Source organism: Natrix helvetica, assembly GCF_964273705.1.
Source record: "Natrix helvetica genome assembly, chromosome: 2".
Classification (NCBI taxonomy): Eukaryota; Metazoa; Chordata; class Lepidosauria; order Squamata; family Natricidae; genus Natrix; species Natrix helvetica.
In genome coordinates, this window is record NC_138552.1 from 276,389,731 (window position 1) to 276,412,133 (window position 22,403).

The 22,403-nt window shown below is 43.5% G+C and overlaps 1 protein-coding gene across 3 annotated transcripts in view; it reads left to right on the forward strand.

The window, feature by feature from the left end:
* Positions 1-22,403, forward strand: part of AP2B1 (adaptor related protein complex 2 subunit beta 1) — a 91,905-nt gene that overhangs the window by 1,283 nt on the left and 68,219 nt on the right. For 2 of the 3 annotated variants that reach the window (XM_081941987.1, XM_081941989.1), the window contains 4 exons: positions 6,815-6,872; positions 11,061-11,166; positions 11,930-12,065; positions 14,814-15,059. In XM_081941987.1, coding sequence (XP_081798113.1) covers positions 6,836-6,872; positions 11,061-11,166; positions 11,930-12,065; positions 14,814-15,059 — 525 coding nt within the window. In that variant the 5' untranslated portion in view covers positions 6,815-6,835. Of the gene's footprint in view, positions 1-5,070; positions 5,093-6,814; positions 6,873-11,060; positions 11,167-11,929; positions 12,066-14,813; positions 15,060-22,403 lie in introns of those variants that run through there. The other variant, XM_081941988.1, reaches the window with a different exon arrangement.

The following is a 22,403-nucleotide window of genomic DNA, read 5'->3' on the forward strand; positions in this document are numbered from 1 at the left end:
GGAAATAGATACGAATAAAAGGGAACATTAAGACAGGGACGGTAAGCACGTTGGTGCGCTTGTGCACACCCCTTACAGACCTCTTAGGAATGGGGTGAGGTCAACAGTAGACAGTCTGTTAAAGTTTTGAGGGTTAGGGGAAGAAACCACAGAGTCAGGTAGTGCATTCCAGGCATTGAACACTCTGTTGCAGAAGTCCTATTTTCTGCAGTGGACTTTGGAGCGGTTTACCTTGAGTTTGTATCTATTGCGTGCTCGTGTATTGTTGGGGTTGAAGCTGAAGTAGTTATTGACAGGTAGGACATTGTAGTAGATAATTTTATGTACTACGCTTAGGTCAGACCGAAGGCGGTGTAGTTTTAAGTTGTTTAATCCCAAAATTTCAAGTCTGGTGTCATAAGGTATTTTGTTGTGAGCAGAGGAGTGGAGGACTCTTCTCTTGAAATATCTCTGGACTCTCTCAATTGCATTAATGTCCGATATGCAGTGCACGTTCCAGATAGATGAACTGTATTTGAGAATTGGTCTAGCAAATGTTTTGTATGCTCTGGTTAGTGGTACAATATTACCAGAGGAGAAGCTTTTCAAGTGCTGTTCTCGGGATGAGAAATGTGACATCGTTGCTTGGGGAGGAAAGTAGAAAGGTGATGGGGAGGGGGATAATTATCTATTTTGGGGAGATGGTCATAGTGGTCCCTCGCTGAATCTGCAGACCTTAACAGTTCCTATTTTAAAAGCAAAACTCTCAAATCCCCTGCCATTGAGGAATTTACAATCTGCAATGGAAGCATTGGGGGAAATGATAAAAAATTAAGAAAGAATACTGGAGGAGAAACTTTTGGACTGGTGAGAGCAGCGGTCACCAATTGGTGTCCGTGGACCACTGGTGGTGCGCAATAAAATTTTGGTGGTCCGCAGAAAAATTGTTTGCATTTTTAAATAATTTAAAATTATGAATTTAGTGGTCCCTGAGGTCTGAAAGGTTGGTGACCCCTGACTTAGAGATTAATAACAAGTATTGGGGGGTAAGGTGCAGAGAGAGAAGCTGGGGTTCCTTTGGTAGATATACTTTAAGGGAATTTTGGGTCAGGTGGAGGACTAGGAAGCGATTTCAGGAACAGGGAAGGATTGTGAGGTGAGAGCGTGCAAAAAAAATCACACTTGCAAGATATTTCTCTGCTTTGGTTGGGGAGGAAGGAGGACGTCTGCATGTTAGAAAACATAGAGGGGAGTAGCTGGGAAAGGAATCTGCTGTCCTTGAGATGGGATCTCAATCTCTGTGGGAAAGAAGTTAAGAGTTGTCTTCACAGTGGGCCAGTCTAGTAGCAGTGGATACGGTCAGTCACCACGTATAAAGTAAGTTATTTAAAGAACAAAAATGAACATTTTGTATTTATTAGATTTATAGTGCCGCTATTTATATATTATAGGCAGATATATAGTGCCCCTTCCTCCTGTTTTTCTGCATAATAAGAAGCCTTTCATGTACAGTGGGTTGGACTGAGAGAGAGTGACTATCCCCCAAGGTGCTGAGAATGGACTAGAACCCTGCTCCTAGACCAACATCTTCACCCCACTGCGGCTATGTAAAGTGGTGATGTTATATTGAAGTATTTGATAGAGCTGAGCTGGCAGGCGTTGAAAAATGATACCAATGGTACCAAACCAGGATCTCAAATAGATGTCTGGGAGAATTTCCTAGTTCATGGTTGGGAGTCAAGTAAAATGAATAAGATTTCTTGTTGTAACTATGGATCATAGCATTGTAACATGGCATGAAATACAATATAACAAAATAAAAATAAAGAATGTTAGCTACAAAGAGGTCAAAGCAAGATACCGTCTGGGCTATGATTAAGAACTTGAGCAAAAGTAGCAACCTGGCTACTAAAGTTAGAAACATATCTGCAACTTAATGATTTAGCCATGAATCCAAGCTCTTGAATTCACTTACTATTTATAATAATGCATTCAAAATCTGATTGTAAATGGGGCAGTGGAAGACAAAGTGAAATAATGCCCTTCACTTGACTGACACCTTGGGGACAGAAACGCTGTTCAGCAAAGTGTTTACAAAATCTCCCCTCAAGATATCTGATGGCATAGTCTGCAAATGGATATTCAAAACTTTCTGATTGAGATATCGGTAATATTAACCAGGTATTAGGCCAGGGTTGTCAAACTCCTGGCCCGCTGGCTGGATGTGTCACACACACGTTGCCCACGCCCGGTTTAGCGAAGGGGGGGGAAAGTCCCGTTGTGTCACGTGACATCACCATGACGACGTGAGTTTGACACCTCTGTACTAGGAGAGGCTTCTATGTTTTCTATAGTGATTAAAATCTGTGCTGTAGTAGCATATTTATTTATTGGATTTTTATCCTGCTTTTATTGCTTTATAAATAGCTAAACGTGGCATAACTAAAGATCACTTTATAATAAAGGTGGCATACATATATGCATAATACTCCTGCCTCCTTCTCTTTTCCCCACAAAACAACCCAGTGAAGTGGGCTGGGCTGAAAGAGACCTACTGGCCCAAGTGGTTTTCATGCCTAAACTGGGACTAGAACTCACACAGTCTCCTGGTTTCTAGGCCAGCACCTTAACAACTACACCAAACATCAAACAGCCTAATATTTTCTGTTTTCCAAGAGCTCAATTAGGACTGACGATAAACATGCAGCCCATTGATTCTCAGTTGTGTAATGGAGAAAACAAAGTTTGGCAAGATAGATTCTTGAAGATTTTCGGCATATAATGCCCCAGCAATGCAAGATGTATTCTGACAGCAATGGAGAATAACCCCACATCCATTCTTAAATTAGCTATGGAGGTGGCTTGGGGAGCCCTAAGATCTTCCTTATGGAGATGTATTAGACTACTTCCAATTGAAAAATAACCTCCTCATCCCATCCCCAGATTTCAGCCCCATGCAGTGTCTGGGCAATCAGGATGCCCTGGAATATTTGAAGTAGTGGGAATAAGATTGGTGCAGTTCTTCTGGAAATGTTTCTGATCTAAACAGGCCAAGAGGAGCCTTGTGTTAATCTTGGTTCACACAACACACTAAATTGGAATCTGATTAGCCACATTTTTTTCCTACTACATACACGGTGGGGGGGGGGGAAATGTGGCTAATCAGATTCCAGTTTAGTGTTGTGTGAACCAAGATTAATACAAACTAACCTATCTGGTTACTTTATCTTCTTGTAGTATTCCAATCCTGAATATTGAGGATCCCCCCCCCAAAAAAAACCATAGTTAATCATGAGTTACAGTACTCTGAACACAATCAGATTGCACAGAAGGGAAGAGTGCACTAAAAGCTTAGTAGAGGCATTTGGTTCTTTGCACAGACGTTATTGCTCATTATCTTATCTAGAAATGAGGTATTTATATTAGGAATCATAGCTTGCTCAGGGAGGCCGCATGCGTGTTTTAAGAAAAAAAAAACCCAGTTCAGTTAAAGACCTGGGAATCATTTTGCAGTCTTAACTGAATATTTTTGTTTCTTGCACTTGAAGACTTCTTGCATTTGTACATTGATTCATATCCTAAATGCATAAACAAACATTTAATTCCTAGGTTCCAGTGACAAATTCCAGAGATGAAGACAAGACCATTTTGGGTCCCAGCACCATGGTTAGCAGTAGAGATACTTTAGATTCCCTCTAAGCTGGTATCAAATTTAATTTCTTTGAACTCAATGGGATAGATTTTTTCCCCCTTCCTTTAATCTGATATAGTTTAGTATGTTCTCCCCTCCACCAAACAGGCACAAATATGTTTCTACCCTGTCATTAAGCAGGGGTTAATTCCCTGCCACAATATGAGGATGGGCTGGTCTACCAGTTTCCTATACAAAGAAAGACACATTGCTTGGAAATGCTGGCTCTTGCTAGCACCAGCAAAGCACCTCCTCTGATTAGACTCTTAAAGTTGTTAGGGAGAGATGATTCTCAGATTGGAAACAATATAGTTTGTGTCTTTCTTCCTCTGAGGTTGTGGAGTGGGGGAGAGGCAGTAACTGCTGTGATGAAACAGCCTTCAGTAACGAGTGCTGCTTAGCAGAAAGAAGCATCTTCTGTGTGTTCATTTATTCCTTCCTGGCTTCTGGAATGAGATAGGTGGACTTTAGCTTTGGAGAAAAATTCTTTTTGTGATTGTCATTGTTTATTGATTGGATTTCAAAGCTTCCTGACTCCCAAAAGATGCTTACCACATTTCAAAGAATACATAATTTAACAGAAATAGGATACCCAGATAAAATTACACAAAGAAAATCCAGGGAAATAAATTGACAGGGTTATTGCTTCCACAAACATCCTGACGCAGCCAGATCTTAAGAGACATCCTGAACATTTAAAGTGTAGTAGCCATACGTATTTCTGGGAGTGCTTCTTCCAGAGAGCAGGGGTGGAACAGAGATGGCACGCTCCCCCATCCCATAAGATGGCAATGTTTAATTGAAGGGATGAGGAGTGTATCTACTTGGTTGGATCATACCAGCAGCAATTGGAGAAAGGCAGTCCCTTAAATAACCAGTTCCTATTCTATGAAGGGCTTTATTGGTGACTAGAAGCTGGCTGGTAACCAGTGCAGCTCATAAAGCAGCAATAACTGTTGTGGTCCGCTGGCGGCCTGCGGAGCTGGCTGCAGAGTCGGACAGCGAGGAGGTTGGGGAGGAACAGGGGCAGTCCTAGAGTCTGGGGAAGGCTTGGAGAAGGGCTCTGCATCGGAGGCAGAGAGGGGGCCAGGGCCATCTGGGAGTTAAGTGTTGCCTCCAGAGCCGGACATCAGTGAGGCAGAGGGACAGGCTCCCCCTGTTCCCAGTGCATGCATGCGTAGAGCTGCCAGAAGGCAAGAACAGATAAGACAGAAGGGACAACTCAGGAGTAAGACTTGGAGGTGATTGGCCCCTCCCATAGGACATAAAGGAGGAGCAAAGGCACGTGAGCTTTTGCAGGAAGCAACTTGGTTCATGCTGGTCAGTTTTCCTTCTGAAGCTCCGTTTTGACTCTTTGCTCCATGTGGCCTTGCCAAGCTAATTACCAATTAAGTCTTTAGCAGCATTTCAAGGAAGATAAAGGTGGGTGCTTATCAGCCTTATCCCGAAAGACTTTGGCAGCCTATTGTAGGACTCTTTACAACTATTTGGGAACATTACTGGCTGTGAATGAACATAATTCACAGCCTTTGAAATTAAAAGAGGGTTTTTGGAACTAAGTGTGTGCTTCTTACTATATCAGGAAGCCTAGGTCAGAACAATATCACATGGGCAGAAGGTGCTATATCCTACATATGTATTCCCTACTCCCGTTGGAGAAGCTACTCTCTTGGAATGGAAAAAAATGTTGATAGGTTGCACTTTCCCATTCAAGACTGATGCGTAACTTAGGGTCTTCCTAGACTTGCAACTACTGTACTGCACCTAGAATAGGTGGCACTTATAACTGAGAGGGTCTTAATTTTGTGAATAGCCACAAGATTCACCTTGTGCCACAGTTGCACCTTTTCCTTGACCACTCAGGTGCCACCCATGCTTTTAGTCACCTCACAATTGGATACTGGGCTACTCTTGAAGATCATCCAGGACCATCCAGGAGCTACAGCTGCTTCAAAATACAATGATGTGGGTGCATCACAAGACAGCCCCAGGTTGATCCTGCTCAGGAAAAGTGCAAATCCACAAAATTTGTATCCACCAGATAGGATGACTACCCTTTGCTATGGCCCTGGAAATGTTCCAAGCCTTCCCTGCCTAAGTCACTCTTTGTCTTCCTGTGATGGTGCTCTAGGCATCTCTTCTTGCACTTCCATCTCCTGGAGCGGCTCAGAGAATTGAGGTGCACTTCAGAATTGGTGCATAGAGACGCTTCCTAGGAACAATCTTCAATAACTTGAGACACAGGTCAATGGTTGACTTTACCACCTTCTATACTTAAAAGAAGTGAAACATATTTCTATATATAATTCTGTGCGTAAAAACTACTTCATATCTTTAGAGAGTCACTTTCCCCTTTTTGCATTGTTTTTCCTGGTACATGCTCTTCAATATTAATGAGTACTTAATACTCTAGATAAAAGGGTGGCTGAGTGGCTAAGATCAGAAAGGTCATCAGTTCGAATCCCTAGCGCCGCATGATGGAGTGAGCTCCCATTACTTGTCCCAGCTTCTGCCAACCTCCCATTACTTGTCCCAGCTTCTGCCAAGCATGTAAAAATGCAAGTGGAAAAATAGGAACCACCTTTGGTGGGAAGGTAACTGTTCTGTGCGCCTTCGGCAATTAGTCATGCTGGCCACATGACCACAGAGACGTCTTGGGACAGCGCTGGCTCTTCGACTTTGAAACGGAGATGAGCACTGCCCCCTAGAGTCAGGAAAGAATAACACGCATGTTTGAGGGGAACCTTTACCTTTAAATATTATATATAAAATGTATCAGGACACTCGTTGAAGACCTTTTATTACAATAATAATTATCATTTGTCAATTTGCAACTTAGGATCATCAGATATTAGAAAGGGCTATTAGTTGAACAGCCTGAAGCCTCACAGTAAAAAAAAAAAAACTACAGTTGATTATTAATATTATTTGACCTATTAATTTTCTTTGGAATGATTGTCATCCCAAAGGTTATTAAAAATATTGGGTTTTTAAAAATATCTTGAATACTATTTACTATTCTGTGGAACTAATAGATTTACAGTTTGAAGCAGATAATAAAACAACTGTTTTAAAGCAGTCACAAATGCATTTTCCATGAAAAGAGGTGCAGATTTCTTTAATTGTGTGCTTTTCCCTCTCTAGGTACAATAGGAAACCGAAATCATGACAGACTCCAAATACTTCACCACCAATAAAAAAGGTTAGATTTAATCTGTGATGCAATATTGGATGTTAACTCTCTAACAATGGACACAGTCTGCCTCCCAATATCTCTTGCTGGGTTACATGAGAGGGCAAGCTGATAGGAGAATTAAGATAAAAACATTAGGAAATGAAATAATAGATGTCAGAGGTCTGATTCTTGATCTCTTCTGTAGATCAAATGGAGGAAAAGACTTCACATATGTTGCTAAGCCATTTCTAAAATGGCGTTATTTATGAGCTGGGATGGCTTAGTTCATCCAGCAATCTAGCCAAGACAACCAAATTAAGCTTAGCTCTGAGGATTTTTTTAAAAAAAGAAGGGTAGTTGGTTTTTAATCAGTGGAAATAGACTGTATTTTTCGGACTATAAGATGCACCAGAGTATAAGACGCATCATGGTTTTGAAGAGGTAAATTTTAAAAAACGTTTTTGCACTCTGCAGGCCTCCCAAACCCTCTGCACGCCTTGTTTTTTGCAAAAAAGGGGGGGGGGCATACAGAGCTTTGGGAGGCTTGTAGAGTGCTCCTGGGGGCTGAGGGGGGAAAAAAGAGCAGAAAATGGAGCGTTTTTTGCAAAAGCGGGCCATTTTTTGCAAAAAAAGGGCATGCAGAGGGTTTGGGAGTCTTGTAGTGGCGGGGGGCAAAAACGAGCAGAAATGGCCCATTTTTTGCTTGTTTCTGCCCTCTCCAGCCCCCAGGAGCACTTTGCAAGCCTCCCAAACCCGCTACACGTCCATTTTTGCAAAGGGGGCGAGGGTTTCAGTAGGCGGAAAATGCTGTATTCGGTGTATAAGACGCGCCCAGATTTTCACCCTCTTTTTTGGTGGGGAAAGGTGCGTCTTATACTCCGAAAAACAAGAAGAAACAATACTACATAAGTCTCAGTATTGCTCTTCCAGCCAGACTCTTTGATGTGGCTGCAGTAACACAATCAAATTATTCTTTATTGAACCAAATGTTTTGGAATAAATAAGAACTGGTTGAGTTCATACAACATGATGACATGTAATCTACAAATCATAGCAAATTTAAAAAATATTTTAATGACCCCCTTAAACCCTTGCATCTGGGTGGAGTCGGGGCAACTGAACCGAGCTGAGTGTTTACTGGCCGGATGCCCTTCCTGTCGCTAATGCAGAGTTTGCAGCAGATGTTTTCTCATGGTGCCCAGAGAGAGAGAGATCTGCCACTAGCTAGGATCGAACTCACAGCCTCCTGATTGTGAAGCTAGGCCACAATTGGACTCTTAAAATATGTCAAACCACATTTTGCATATTTCAGAACGTATAAGATTTACAGTATATGGCTGCCCATCTTAAAACATAACATTGGGCAGCTCACAACAACAATAAAATCCCAGAACCGTGAAACCATAGAACCAAACCACATCCATAAGTTGGACTGGAGACACAAATAGGTTTTATCTTATCTCATATGGTTGGGTTGGGATTTTTCTTTTTTCACTTTTTATTTTTTGCAGGCTGGGTGAGTTTTTCTTTTAAAAAAGAAAGAAAGTCTGAACTTCAGTTTTACAATGACAAAGTAATGGGGAAAAGCTCTGCTGAATTTTCTTGTTACCAAAAAAAAGGGGGGGGGGTGGCCGCAGATTTTTCATGCCCCCTACATGTGGGGCTCTTCAGGCAATGAATAAGGTAGGCTGTGTTTTACCTCTAAGGGGCTTTTTGACTTACTACTTGATTGCTGAGGTTGGGATTATGTCTTGTGCCTCAGCTAGTAGATCTCCTGCTGAGATTGTGAGATTGGATAAGAGCATTTATGCACCTGCTGTTCTGATCATCCCTGACTATCAGAGGTTTGCAGAGCCTGCCTATTCTTGCATTGCCACTCTTAGGTAATGGAGATTCCTGGCTTCCAGCTAGGCTATTGATCTTCGTAGCTGCCAACTCCCAGGAGTCACGCAGTCATTAAACAAGCTGATGAGTCCTCCCTTTCCCCCACCCTCTTCTGCTCTCCTGATTCACAGGGCCCTTTTGCTTAAAAGGGAGTTTAATTTCTCCCCTCTTCAGTATCAGCTATATATATATAAAAACAGCTGTGTGTGTGTGTGTTTTCCAGCATAACACTGGAACGCCTTGAGCAATTTTAACCAAACTTGGTACACAGATGACTTACTCTCTGGAGAAAAATACTGTGGGGATAAAATACCCTTAACACCCCTTGGGATGTGTGTTCTGTTAAGATACAGCCTGTTGTGCTGTAAAATGGCTTCTACTGTACAGCGCAGTGGAGTTGCCATAGTAATGGCTTCACAGTACTCCACAAGGGAGCTCCCTCTGGTAAGGGGGAAAATTCAACATTAGAAATTAAGTTTGGTCAGGACATTTTCCCCCTATAAATAAATACCCGGACAACACTGGGTTATCAATTAGTAAGTTATAAATCCTAGAATGATTTGACAATGCCTATTGCAGTAAAGTATCAGAAATCATCCCCTCTTCCAGGGTTTCTCAACTTCAGTGACTTTAAGATACCTGGGTTTCAGCTCCCAGAATTCAGAAATTAAAATCCACACACCTTATGTCACAGAGGTTGAGAAACACTGCATGCTTCAATCCAGTTTGTGTGTTTGTTTACACTCAAATCAGCTGGTCTCTTGGGTTTTGGAGAAGCAAGATAACCCAAGGTACTCGTGTAGGTTACCAGTGTGTCAGAGGCTCCTTTGACAATCATGTTCTCTCCCTCTCTCTGCTTCAAAGTGAATACAGGTTTGTAGCAGGGATGTGTGAAATTAATCTAATCCAAAATTAAATGCTGTGTTCCCAAATCAGACTATTTCAGACAGCTAAAAACACCACAGATGGCTTCCGAACCACTCCTGGAACAGCCTGTTCCATGAAAAAGTATTTGCTCTCCTTTCAGATATTCTGAATGTTGGCATATCTTTGCTCCCAAGCGGTATCAGAAGCCTGCATAGCTCCCGCGGAGCTCTGATAGCATGCAGTGGCAAAGATATTTTAAAAAAACAGGAGCAAATGCTTTCATGCAAAACTATAAATACTGTCTCCAGGTTGCCAAAGCAGTGACACTTAAAAATCCTTCATGTCTTTAAACCTTTAAACTGCTGCTCATATTTCAAGTTGTGGCATTTTGGAGCATAGTCTTTTTCACTGTTTTATATACTTAACTTCTGAAAGCATTTAGTGAGAACTCTCGCAAAAAAATGGCTGCGGTGGGGGGACCTGTATGTTCACAAAATGACAGTCTGGTGAATGTGCCTAATTGCAGAGCCATTTACCCAAAGAGGAACTGAAACGATTGCACCAAACAGCTTCTGAAAGAAACGGAGCCCTGGGCTTCCTGAGCTTTTCCCTCCCTCCGTTCCTGGCAAAGAGGAATTCGTTCTTTTAACAGCAGTTAACCACTGCATAAGGCTGAAGAGAAAGGGTTCCTTCCTTCACACTGTGCAATTAACGTGTGAAGATCATTCTTGTAGCCTATGGTCAAGGTAACCTAACCTTCACTTTAAAAGCAATGCATCTGCTATAGAGGTAGCCTTTGTTTAGTGGCCGATCCATTTAGTGACTTCGCAATTACAATGGTGGTGAAAAAGTAACTTTATGACTATAAAACTTTGTGAGAAAAAAGCAACAACTTTATGACTAGAACCGTGATGATGCAGTGTTTAGAATATAGTACTGCAGGCTACTTCTGCTGACTGCCGGCTGCCTGCAATTTGGCAAATTGGATCGCACCAGGCTCAAGGTTAACTCAGCCTTCCATCCTTCCAAGGTGGGTGAATGAGGACCCGATATGCTGACTCTGTAAACTGCTTAAAGAGAGGGCTGTAAAGCACTGACGCGGTTTATAAGTCTAAGGGCTATTGCTATTCCTTCCCTTTACAATCCTTGCAAGTCTGTAAAGCAAAGCTAAGCTGAAGGAAAAGTGTAAAAATCTTGATGTTTTCATTTAGCGACAACAACCAAGTGGTCCGTCCAAATTGTGGTTGCTGAATAAGAACTGCCTGTATCTGTCATAATAATTAAATTTTTGGATCTTGGCAGATTCTGAGGACCGCCTTAGATAGAATTCCTGATTCTAAGGGCAAGGATTTCCTGGATGCCTCTGTTGTCCCCTGCTGAAAGCAGAATTCGTAGTTGGAGGGGTTGAATTAGTTTGCTCTTCCTGAACTCTTTTGACTGTGGTCCTCCTATGTTTCTCTGCAGGGGAAATTTTTGAACTGAAAGCTGAACTCAACAATGAAAAAAAGGAGAAGAGAAAGGAAGCAGTGAAAAAAGTCATTGCTGCCATGACAGTGGGGAAGGATGTCAGGTAACATCTCTCTAATGGCTTTCCTGTGCCATTTTTTCCACTTCTTCACCCAAGTGTAAGTTTTAATGAGACAGAAGGGGAAAACCATTACATGCCTAGGAAATGTCTCCATGTTTGCTTTTCCCAGTGTTTAAATGGCACGCCAGGGGCCATCTACAAAGATCAATCATGGGCCCCCCAGATGTTTGTCTTAGATTCTAAGGCTTCTGATACAGTATGTGCTCTGCAAATGAAACATGACTTCATCTGAAAACTTAGAGCAGTGTTTCTCAAACTTGGCGACTTTAAGTCCTGTGGACTTCAACTCCCAGAATCCCCCAGCCAGCATAGCTGGCTGGGGAATTCTGGGAGTTGAAGTCCACAGGACTTAAAGTCGCCAAGTTTGAGAAACACTGACTTAGAGAGATGCTGTCAGATGATGACGACTTTTCTTAGTGAGATTAAGGCACTATAGGTTTCCCCTTATTTTATCTGTATAGCAGCATTTTCTCAACCTCGGAAACTTCAAACTAATTGGACTTCAATTCCCAGAATTCCCCAGAGAATTCTGGGAGGTGAACTCCACATTTCAAATTGCTGAGGTTGAGGAACACTGCTCTACAGTAATACTACGCATTAGGTTGGGCTGAGAGAGTCTTAGATCCAAAGTCACCAGGAGTTCTTTAACGAAATGGGGTCTTAAATTTGAATCTCTCTCGTTAATATTAGCCACTGCCATCAGTCTCGAAATTACTGCTTTAACCTGGCTGTCCTTCTTGTCCAGTTCCCTTTTCCCCGATGTAGTGAATTGCATGCAGACCGATAACTTGGAGCTAAAGAAGCTGGTGTATCTCTACTTGATGAACTATGCCAAAAGTCAGCCAGATATGGCCATCATGGCTGTGAACAGTTTTGTGAAAGTAAGTTGCAATATTTATGTGTCTTTGCTGTACTTCAATAGCAAAATAATAAGTTGATGCTAAATTTCTGCATATGTTCATATGGTAAATCACCCAGAGCCATATAACCTGGATAGCATATAAGTATAGGAACAGCGTGATGGCAGAGATATGCATGAATTTCAGTAAGGGGTCTTTTTTATGTAGATATACAAATTGTTTTACCCCAAATAACCCCTCATTTTCATCTCTGCCTACTTTGAAGAAGTTTAGAATCACACACATGTTATTCATTCATTCATTCAATATCCCACCCTAATTATTTTTATAAAAAACTCAAGGTGGAGAACACAATATTCTTATTTTCCCCACAACAACAACCCTATGAGAGAGTGGGCTGAGAGAGAGTGACTGGCCCAAAATCACCCACCTGGCTTTAAATGCCTGAGATGGAACTAGCACTCTCAGTCTCCTGGTTTCCAGGCCAGTACCTTAACCACCACACCAAACTGGCTCTCAATATGGTTCTTTTTACTGTTCTTTTAGAATACAAATCAAGTAAGGCAGAAAAAGTAAATGACTAAGTTTACATATTGTATAAGCCAGTGATGGAGAACCTATGGCACGCGTGCCACAGGTGGCACACGGAGCCATTTGTCAGGGCACGCAAGGTGCTGCCCTGTCAGCTGGCCAGCGCGCATGCACGCGCTAGCCAGCCTAATTCACGTTTTTAGAAACCATTTTTCGCCCTCCCCAGGCTCCATAGGAGCCTGGGGAGGGCGAAAAGAGCCCCCCCGCCCCCCCGGAGGCCCTCCGAAGGCTTCAGGGACCGTCCGGAGGCTTCCCTGAAGCCTTCAGAACACTTAAAACAACCCTCCGAGCAAACCGGAAGTGACTTCCGGTTTGCTCGGAGGATCCTTTTGAGCGCTCCGAAGGCTTCAGGGACCGTCCGGATGGTCTCTGAAGCCCTCGGAACGCGTAAAACAACCCTCTGAGCAAACCGGAAGTCACTTCCGGTTTGCTCGGAGGGTCGTTTTAAGCGCTCTGAAGGCGTCAGGGAAGCCTCCGGACGGTCCCTGAAGTGACTTCCGGTTTGCTCAGAGGGTCGTTTTAAGCGTTCCGAAGGCTTCAGGGACCGTCCGGAGGCTTCCCTGACGCCTTCAGAGCGCTTAAAACGACCCTCCGAGCAAACCGGAAGTGACTTCCGGTTTGCTCAGAGGGTCGTTTTACGCGTTCCGAGGGCTTCAGAGACCATCCGGACGGTCCCTGAAGCCTTCGGAGCGCTCAAAAGGATCCTCCAAGCAAACCGGAAGTCACTTCCGGTTTGGTCGGAGGGTCATTTTAAGCATTCTGAAGGCTTCAGGAAAGCCTCCGGACAGTCCCTGAAGCCTCTGGAGGGCCTTGGGGGGTGGGGGAGGCTCTTTTCGCCCTCCCCAGGCTCCTATAAAGCCTCTGGAGCCTGGGGAAGGTGAAAAAAGCATGTAAAATTGGGGGTGTCGCGCTTTGTGTGCATGTGCGCATTGGGGGGTGTCACGCATTGCCTTATGGGTGCAGCAGGCCCGCACATGACCCCCCTGCGCTCCCCCCACTTGTAGCACGCGAGCCAAAAAAGGTTCGCCATCGCTGGTATAAGCCCACACAATGATAATTTATTCAGCAAACAGTTGAGCAAACTAAGTTTAATGTAGTATGTAAACCTATCGAGTTTCAAAATAATCAATCAGAGAAAAAAAACCCAGCATGCTCTGTAAAGATTTGAATCCAGGTCTTACGGGTGAAGTACATCATTCTTGATTGATACTACAGTGGCTTGGCTCACACATGCTCCAAATTCATTTTTAACTAGATCATTTGGCTAGGTGTGTGAGTGGGTGTAAAAGGCTTTGCAAAAACATCCTAACTCATTACATTTTTATTTAGAAAGGTTCTTACCTCTTTTCCTTCCCCTCCCCCTCCCCTCCCCAAGCTTCCAAACGGCAATCCTACAGTGGTGCTGCTCTGTCCTAGCTGACTCTCTCAACTTCTTTTCTACCTGATACTGATTGAGTCCAGGATAGTTAATTGCCAAGCCATTGATTTCCTAGCTGCTGATGTCATTTTACTTGACAGCAGAAATTATATTGAGAGATTCCTTTCTTTACGGTCAGACGTGGGTGGAAAAAACCGCTTTTGAGCAAAAGGGACTCTGTTCCATTTGGAAATCTCTTATCATTTTTTTCAGGAACTAGAAAACTTAAAATTAATCACAGAATCTAAGGATTCTGTTTAAGGGCTGAATGCATTTCTGATTAATACATCTAATTCAATCCTTGCTCCTGATCAAGATCATTTTGCTTCTCTCCCCAATGTACCCCACAACATAGGTTTGTGGTGTGTGTGTTTCTCCTTGAATCAACTTTCCACTTATCTGCATTAATGGTTATCCTTTTCCTGCACAGTAACACTTTTCTAATCCTTTAAAGGGACAACATTATTTTGTCCTTTTAGAGGCAGACAGGACAAGGGCATTTTTGGAATTGCTGCTATTAGGTATGTGCAAGATGTTCCAGAGATGATCTGTTACATCGTTTGTTAGATGGTTTCTCGGGATCATGGCAATCCACCTGTTCTAAGAGAGATCTCCTGTTTTCCAAATAGAAATCTTCCAGAACATGGAGTGGTTTGTGATGTTCCAAGTATAGTTTGATCCAGAATAGGAAAAGCTGGATAAAATTCGTAATGTTTGTTGCATAGAGCCCATCTATATATTTATTAATTTCTTCATCCCAGGACTGTGAGGATCCCAACCCCCTTATCCGTGCACTAGCGGTGCGCACTATGGGATGTATCCGCGTGGACAAGATCACTGAATACTTGTGTGAACCTCTCCGGAAGTGTCTGAAGGATGAAGACCCGTATGTGCGCAAGACCGCTGCTGTCTGTGTGGCCAAACTGCATGACATCAATGCCCAGATGGTTGAAGATCAGGGCTTTCTGGATTCATTGCGTGATCTCATTGCAGACTCCAATCCCATGGTAAAGTATTAATCCCATTGAAATTGGCTTCCTTCAAATAACAGGTGACATACTGCTTGGTTCTGGGAGAAACAGGAGCTTAGTGGTAGATCCCATGCTTTGCAGACGGGAGACCCTAGATTAGAAGTAGTTTTTTCCAGTTCTTGAAAACAAAGGAATATTGAGTTGCTAACTGTGAAGGGTATATTTAGCTTAGGACCTTCCAATCTGAGCAAATAGTTTTAATCCCTTTCTTATACCAAAAGGAAATTACATGCATTTTGCTTTTTACCCTCACTTGGTACTTGCCTCTGACTTGTTGATCTTCCAGTTTGAAATGCAGCATGGCATGGGTCCAGGCTATCTGAGAAACCGGCTCATTCCAATGGAATTAGTCTGCTTCCTCCACGCTGACAGAAGGGGCATGGTGCATTCCCCATCAGCCAAGGAACTTTTTGCCCCCAGAGGTCAGATCTGCTCCCAACTTTCTGGCCTTCTGAAAAGCCTTGAAGACATGGCTATGCCAACTAATCTGGGGCCCTAAAGGCGATGTGACATGTTGGAGGTGATAGAGTGTGCACACTTGGCTGGCACCTTTTTCATCCTGCTCAGTTTTATTTTAATTTAAATATTAGATCTGTATTTATTATTTTAATTATTTTATATGACATTTTATTCAATGTCCGTAAGCCGCCTAGAGTTACCTTAGTGAAATGGGTGGCATATAAGTTTTGATAAATAAATTTATACTAAACGTTTAAGGAACTGTGGTGGTACACGGTGGCGCAGTGGTTAGAGTGCAGTACTGCAGGCTACCTCTGCTGACTGCCCACTGCCTGCAATTTAGCAGTTCAAATCTCACCAGGCTCAAGGTTGATTCAACTTTCCATCCTTCCAAGATGGGGAAAATAAGGACCCAAACTGTTGGGGGCTGACTCTGTAAACTGCTTAGAGAGGGCTGTAAAGCACTGTAAAGCAGTATATCAGTCTAAGTCAGGGGTGTCCAAACTTGGGAAATTTAAGACTTATGGACTTCAACTCCTAGAATTCCCCAGCCTGGGGAATTCTGGGAGTTGAAGTCCACAAGTCTTAAAGTTCCCAAGTTTGGACACCCCTGGTCTAAGTACTGTTACTATTGCTACAGTGTTTAGAATGCAGTATTGCAGGCTAATTCTGCTACAGCCAGGAGTTCAGTCCTGACAGCTCAAGGTTGACTCGGCCTTCCAACCTTCCTAGGTTGATAAAAGGAGGACTCAGATTGTTGGGGGCAATAGGCTGACTCTGTAAACAATCAGAAAATGCAGTAAATCACTATCGGGCAGTATATAAGTCTTAAGTCTTAAGCGCTATTGTGATTGCTATTATGGCAAAGGTGAGCCCGCTTACACTGATCAGTTTATTAGAACTGAAAGATGCTAACTGATTAAGGATTACTTTAAAAGAAGCTTTTAATTCATCTTGGGCAAGACATTTTGGAAAAAAATGGGCTGTCTTGAGCAGTAAGTTGGTGGTTCTAAATGGAATGTGGCACTAAACAAAAATTCAGCTTTCTGAGAAATGTTTTTGTTTTGTTTCACCCCATCCATTATCAGGGCAGAGGCAGATACTATGAGCCTCCAAAGGCTTCTGGAGCATCATGTAGGTTTTAAGCCATGGGTTGCTCAGTGTTTGATGCTTAAATGTGATGCTCTCGCTACCTTGTCCTTTCAGTTCTGGAGCAGATGAAGCTGACCAGAATACTGTCTCTGTAGCCCAAACCTTCTTAGTAGTGATGTAAGTGTTGGCAAGATGCCACCAAATTTCCCAGACTCTGATTTGCAGGGGGGGGGGGGGGGAACAGTAATTATTGATTGCCTTGTGGTTTTCCTGAGATGGTAGCACTGAAGTCTGGGTTTTGCTGGTTCGTCCCTGACTGTTCTCCCCCCTTATAGAAAACCATACACCCTTCCGGTTTTCAGAAGGCATCTGTCTAAGATGCCTCCATTCAGATTTACTTGCATGAATATTGATGACTTCTCAGCAACGTTATCTTCTCACCACAGTGAGAAGCTTTGTGAGTGAGCCGAAAGCCAACTTGATTTCTTTCTTTTTTTAATTTTGCCCACCATCCAGACTGCAGGTGGAAAGGAACAGAGGAGAGTCAAGAAACAAAGGGATGTGTTCCTTTTAAATGAAATGAATGATTTTGGCCAATGAAACAACCCACAAATTGATTAAAGCGCAGATGGACGGTTGAACTCATGAATTGCTGAGCTGGTTATACCCATTGTTGTACTACTGCGCTATTGTAGATGTTTTGGATGATTTAGAAAGACAGGGAGATTGCTAGGAGGAGATTGTAACAGTAATGAATGTAAGAACAGAAGAGAATCTGAGGAAGCAGCATCCCAAGGGAAAGGACACCAGGTGGAGACAAAATGCTGAGAGAAGAAAGGTGATATGCTGCTGGTAGGAAAAAATAATGTGGACAGAATAGCTGGAGAGCATCTGTCCAGGATGCTAATTTAGAACTCTTTTTTGAAGGGCAGTTAGATTATTAATTTTGTAGAGAAACCATTTTGAAGGGCCGTTGGATTTTTAGTCTTTCAGTTTTTTGTAATAGTTCCCAGTTAATGCTTTATGGCAGTGACAGCATACTTTAGTTTGGCAAGATTCTGTCTACGAGTGAGGAACCATAAAGAAGTCTGCTTGGAGGAATCATATATATCTTTCTTGGTTTTTGAAGCCTGACAGTTGGAGATTGCTGTTTCACATCAGACAAATGATAAGCAACAAAAGCAAAAAGAGACCAACGGACATTAACTTTCTGCTATAGCTTTGGTCTTCTGTAAATGTTCAGTATGATGTACCCTGACCTCCAGTGCTGGACCTGACAGAGCAACTGACTACAAGGCAGGGTTGGATCAGAATTTGATCTAAGCCTTCTGTGAGTCCTCATTTTAGGAAACCTGAAGCACTTTGGACCAATTCTGTTGTAATTAACAATGAGCCATTAGAGGGCAGCATGAAATTCTTTTATGGTCAGTGATTCCCCAAGTTACAAGGAAAATGTTATACTCAGCTTCAAAGAAAATAAGAGGTTATCTATTATATAGTGATTTCTTTTTAATTTTTTCCCTTCTGTCATGTTTTTATTTTACAGCGCCTTCTTTCCCTTGCTTTTAAGTGTTTTCAGGAATTTTGTTTTAACATTGTTATCCACCCCCATGCAATCATGGTCTTTGTTTGGCTTAAAAGAATAATAAATAAAGCTTTTTTTTCTCAGAGACTAACCTGGGCAAAAGCATCACTCTTCCCATCCTCCAGTAATGTCTTCTTTAAACAACCTGGATGCTTTTAACTCCCATCAGTCCAGTTAGCATGGTTAGTAGTTACGGACTACGGACACTCTAGACCAAATAGTTGAATTGGGGTGGATGTTGAAGGCAGTGTAGTCTGCTTTAAAGCAGTGCTTCCCAAATCTGGGTAAATTGGGTAAAAGTGATTTTCCTTTGGATAACTCTGCATGAACCCATTACCCAATCACTACAAGATCATTTAAATTGACTTTAACTGAGTGCAAAGTATTTTACTTACATTGGGTAAAAAGGATTTTCTGATAAGGAAGGACAAGGTTTGTGAAAGCTTTGAGGTAGAAAACTGAGGTAGTGTCTTATACTTCAGTCAGTGTGTAGGTCCATGATGGAGAACCTATGGCACACGTGCCAGAGGTGGCATGCAGGCCCTCTCTGTGGGCATGCGAGCGGTCACCCTGGTTCAGCTCCGCTGCGCATGCACACTGCCTCCTGCCAACCAACTGGTCTTCAGGTCTCTGCTGCACAGGTGCGGGGGGGGGGGGTCATGTACGCATGCACGGGGAGACACGTGCAAGGGGAGCACGCACTTATGCAGGGGGTGGGACGCATGTGAGGGGGTAACCCGTACTTACATGGGCATGGCACATGAGGCTACGCATGTGCCCCATGGGGCCGCAGAGACATTGCATTTGGGGCGTTTGTGTGCACGCATGCGTGGCTTTGGGCACTCGGTCCGGAAAGGTTAGCCATCACTGGTATAGGTTATATCCTAAAGGCCTTGAAGCCATGGCTACCCCAACTAGTCTGGGGTCCTAATGGGAATGTACATGTTGGAGGTGGCTGATAAACTAGAAGGCACCACACCTCCTCCCTGTGCACACTTTGCTCCCTCTTTCTTTATTCTGCTCAGTTTTATTTAAATTTAAGATCTGTATTGTTTTCATTATTTTACATGGCATTTTAATAATGTCTGTAAGCTGCCTAGAGTCACCTTGGCGAGAGAGCTGGCATACATGTTCAAGGAGCCGTGGTGGCACAGTGTTTGGATTCAGTATTGCAGATTAACTCTGCCACAGCCAGGAGTTCAATCCTGACTGGCTCAAAGTTGACTCAGCTTCTTTGGATAACTACACATGAACCCAATACCCAATCGTTACAAGGATATTTAAATTGACTTAAAGCATTTTGCTTACATTAGGTAAAAAGGGTTTTCTGATAAGGAAGGACCAAGATTAGGAAACACTAGTTAAAGCTTTCAGGTAAAAAACTGAGGTACTTCTTGTACTTCAGTGTCTAAATTATACCTAGTGACAAACCCTAAGCCAAGATAACAAAAAAAACTTTTGGCTATGTTTATATAAGAGCCTTAACCACTACACTTTGCTGTAGTCGTTAAGGAATTAGGCTGGAATTCGAGAGACCCTAAATTCTAGTTCTGCTTTGAGTACAAAATCATCTGTGTGGCTTTGGGCCTGTGACTCTCAGCCCTAGGAAGAGATAATGGCAAAACAAATTTTTAACCCGTCTTTATTATTTTTATAAATAACTAGTCTATAACCCGGCGTTGCCCGGGTATTTATTTATTGGGGGGAAATGTCCAGACCAAACGTAATGTTAATGTTGGATTTTCCCCCTTACCAGAGGGAGCCCCCTTGTGGAGTACTGTGAAGCCGCTACCATGGCAACTCCACTGCGCTCTACAGTAGAAGCCATACAGCACAACAGGCTATATCTTAACAGAACCACCACCACCCCAGGGGTGTTAGGAGTATTACCCCCACAGTATTTCTTTCCAGTATCTGTGTACCAATTTCCCCACCACAACCCTGTAGAGTAAATTGGACTGAAAGAGACTGGCCCAAAGCCACCAGCCAGCTTTCATGCCCAAGGCAGGAGTAGAGTTCAGTCTTCTGGTTTCTAGCCAATAGGTGGTGCTTTAAGTACTAGACCAAAATGTTGTCGAGAAAACTGCAGGGACTATTGTCCATGTAGCATAATACTGTGCCCAGACAGTCTTAGCTGGTGACAGGGATCTGGGATGTTTGTTTGGGGTTAAGGGAGATCTCAATGGGATATAATCATTCCTGCTCTTTAACCGCCTGTTTACAAAACTTCTTTGTTGGCTTGCAGTTCTTGCACTGTTGATCTTTGCCTACACAGTGTCAGAAAGCTAGAAAGGGGGACTGTATCCCTTCACTGCATGCCCAAAGATTGTAGATCATCATTTTTTCACACCTCTAAATGGCATTGAGGGAGGGTTTAGGCAAGACCCGAAGAGTTGAACCTGCCGGAGTCTTTCCCAGCAGGCAGATTTGCGCATAATGGCATATTCCTTTTCACTCAAGCAGCACATCCCTAATGTTCCACTCCTCCCAATATGCTTTTATTCTGAACGTGGGATGGGGGCAGCTTTGGAAATACCCCTGTGGTTCCGCCTCTTTCATCTTCCCAGCCACTGTGAAGGCCAGCTGTGATATTCCATTCTCAGAAGTTTTTCCTCCAATAACTGGCATTCTTCATAGCCTGTTGGATATAAAGTGTTGAAATCCATTTTTTCTCCCTCTTTTCTTCTGCTCTAAAAGAAAAACAGGCTATTTTTTTTAAAAAAAACCTGATTTTTAAAAATCCTTTTTATGTAAGACTGTATAGCAGTGATGGCGAACCTTTTTTGGCTCGCGTGCCACAAGTGGGGGGAGCGCAGGGGGGTTTGAGTGCAGGCGTGCCGCACCCATAATGAAATGCGCGACCCCCCCAGTGCGCATGCGCGCACAACGTGCAATCCCCCCATTTTTACATGGTTTTTTTGCCCTCCCCAGGCTCCAGGGGCTTTATAGGAGCCTGGGGAGGGCAAAAAGAGCCTCCCCCGACCCCCCAGAGGCCCTCCAGAGGCTTCAGGGACTGTCCGGAGGCTTCCCTGAAGTCTTCGCAGCGCTTAAAACCACCCTCCGAGCAAACCGGAAGTGACTTCCGGTTTGCTCGGAGGGTGGTTTTAAGCGTTCCGAAGGCATCAGGGACTGTCCCTGAAGCCTCCGGGGGGGCGGGGGAGGCTCTTTTCGCCCTCCCCAGGCTCCTATAAAGCCTCTGGAGCCTGGGGAAGGCGAAAAATAGCTTTTAAAAAGGTGAACTCAGCTGGCCAGCGCGCGCATGCGTGCTGGCCAGCTGACAGGGCAGCGCCTCGCGTGCCCTGACAAATGGCTCTGCATGCCACTTGTGGCACGCGTGCCACAGGTTCGCCATCACGGCTGTATAGGATAGGGACAGGAATTAATTACATTAAGTATAGTGCCCTGCTCTTGAGTCCTAATGATAAACCATTGCACCCCAGAGTCACTGTATTTAAATGCTTGATCGTATCTCCTGTTTCATAGTTTCACATTTGATACCATTTTTCTGGAAAAATATTCCTTGTTTCATTTTCCTCTGTTAAAATTGTATCGTTGTGAAATTTGAGCCAGTGTAGGAGAATTCTCATTGTTGGTCAATACAATCAGAGCATGGTAGATAAGAATCTGCTGTGATCATATAGGTGGCAACTTTCCAGAACAGTGTTAGTGACATGCAGAGCCATCTCTCCGGGCACATGAGCCGTTGCCTGTTGCTCTTCCAGGTTCTGGCGCTCTGGCCAGCTGGTCTTCATACAGGCAGCAGCATCGGAAATCAGAAGAGTACACATGCGCGCCCCGGGAAGATTATCTTCCGGTTTCTGGAGCATGCATGCGCACTAGCCACCTGGTCTTCTGGTTTCTGGCATGCGTGTGTGCATGCCAGACGATGTGCATGCGTGCACCAGAAACCAGAAGATCATCTTCCCGGGGCGCACATGCGCTCCGGGCAGCTGCTCTTCCAGTTTCTGGCGTGCTCTCTCTCTCTCACGTTTCGGCACTCAGTACTGAAAAGTTTCGCCAACACTGGTTTAGCAACTCGAAGCTGTGTGGACTTCAATTTCCAGAATTTCCCAGCCACCCAGAAAGAGAGGCTTCTTAGGTTGCAGAAAAACACTGAACCTGAAACTTAACTCTGGAGCCTTTCTATGCATCCCGAGTCTAGTCCTTGAATACCTTAAGCAGCT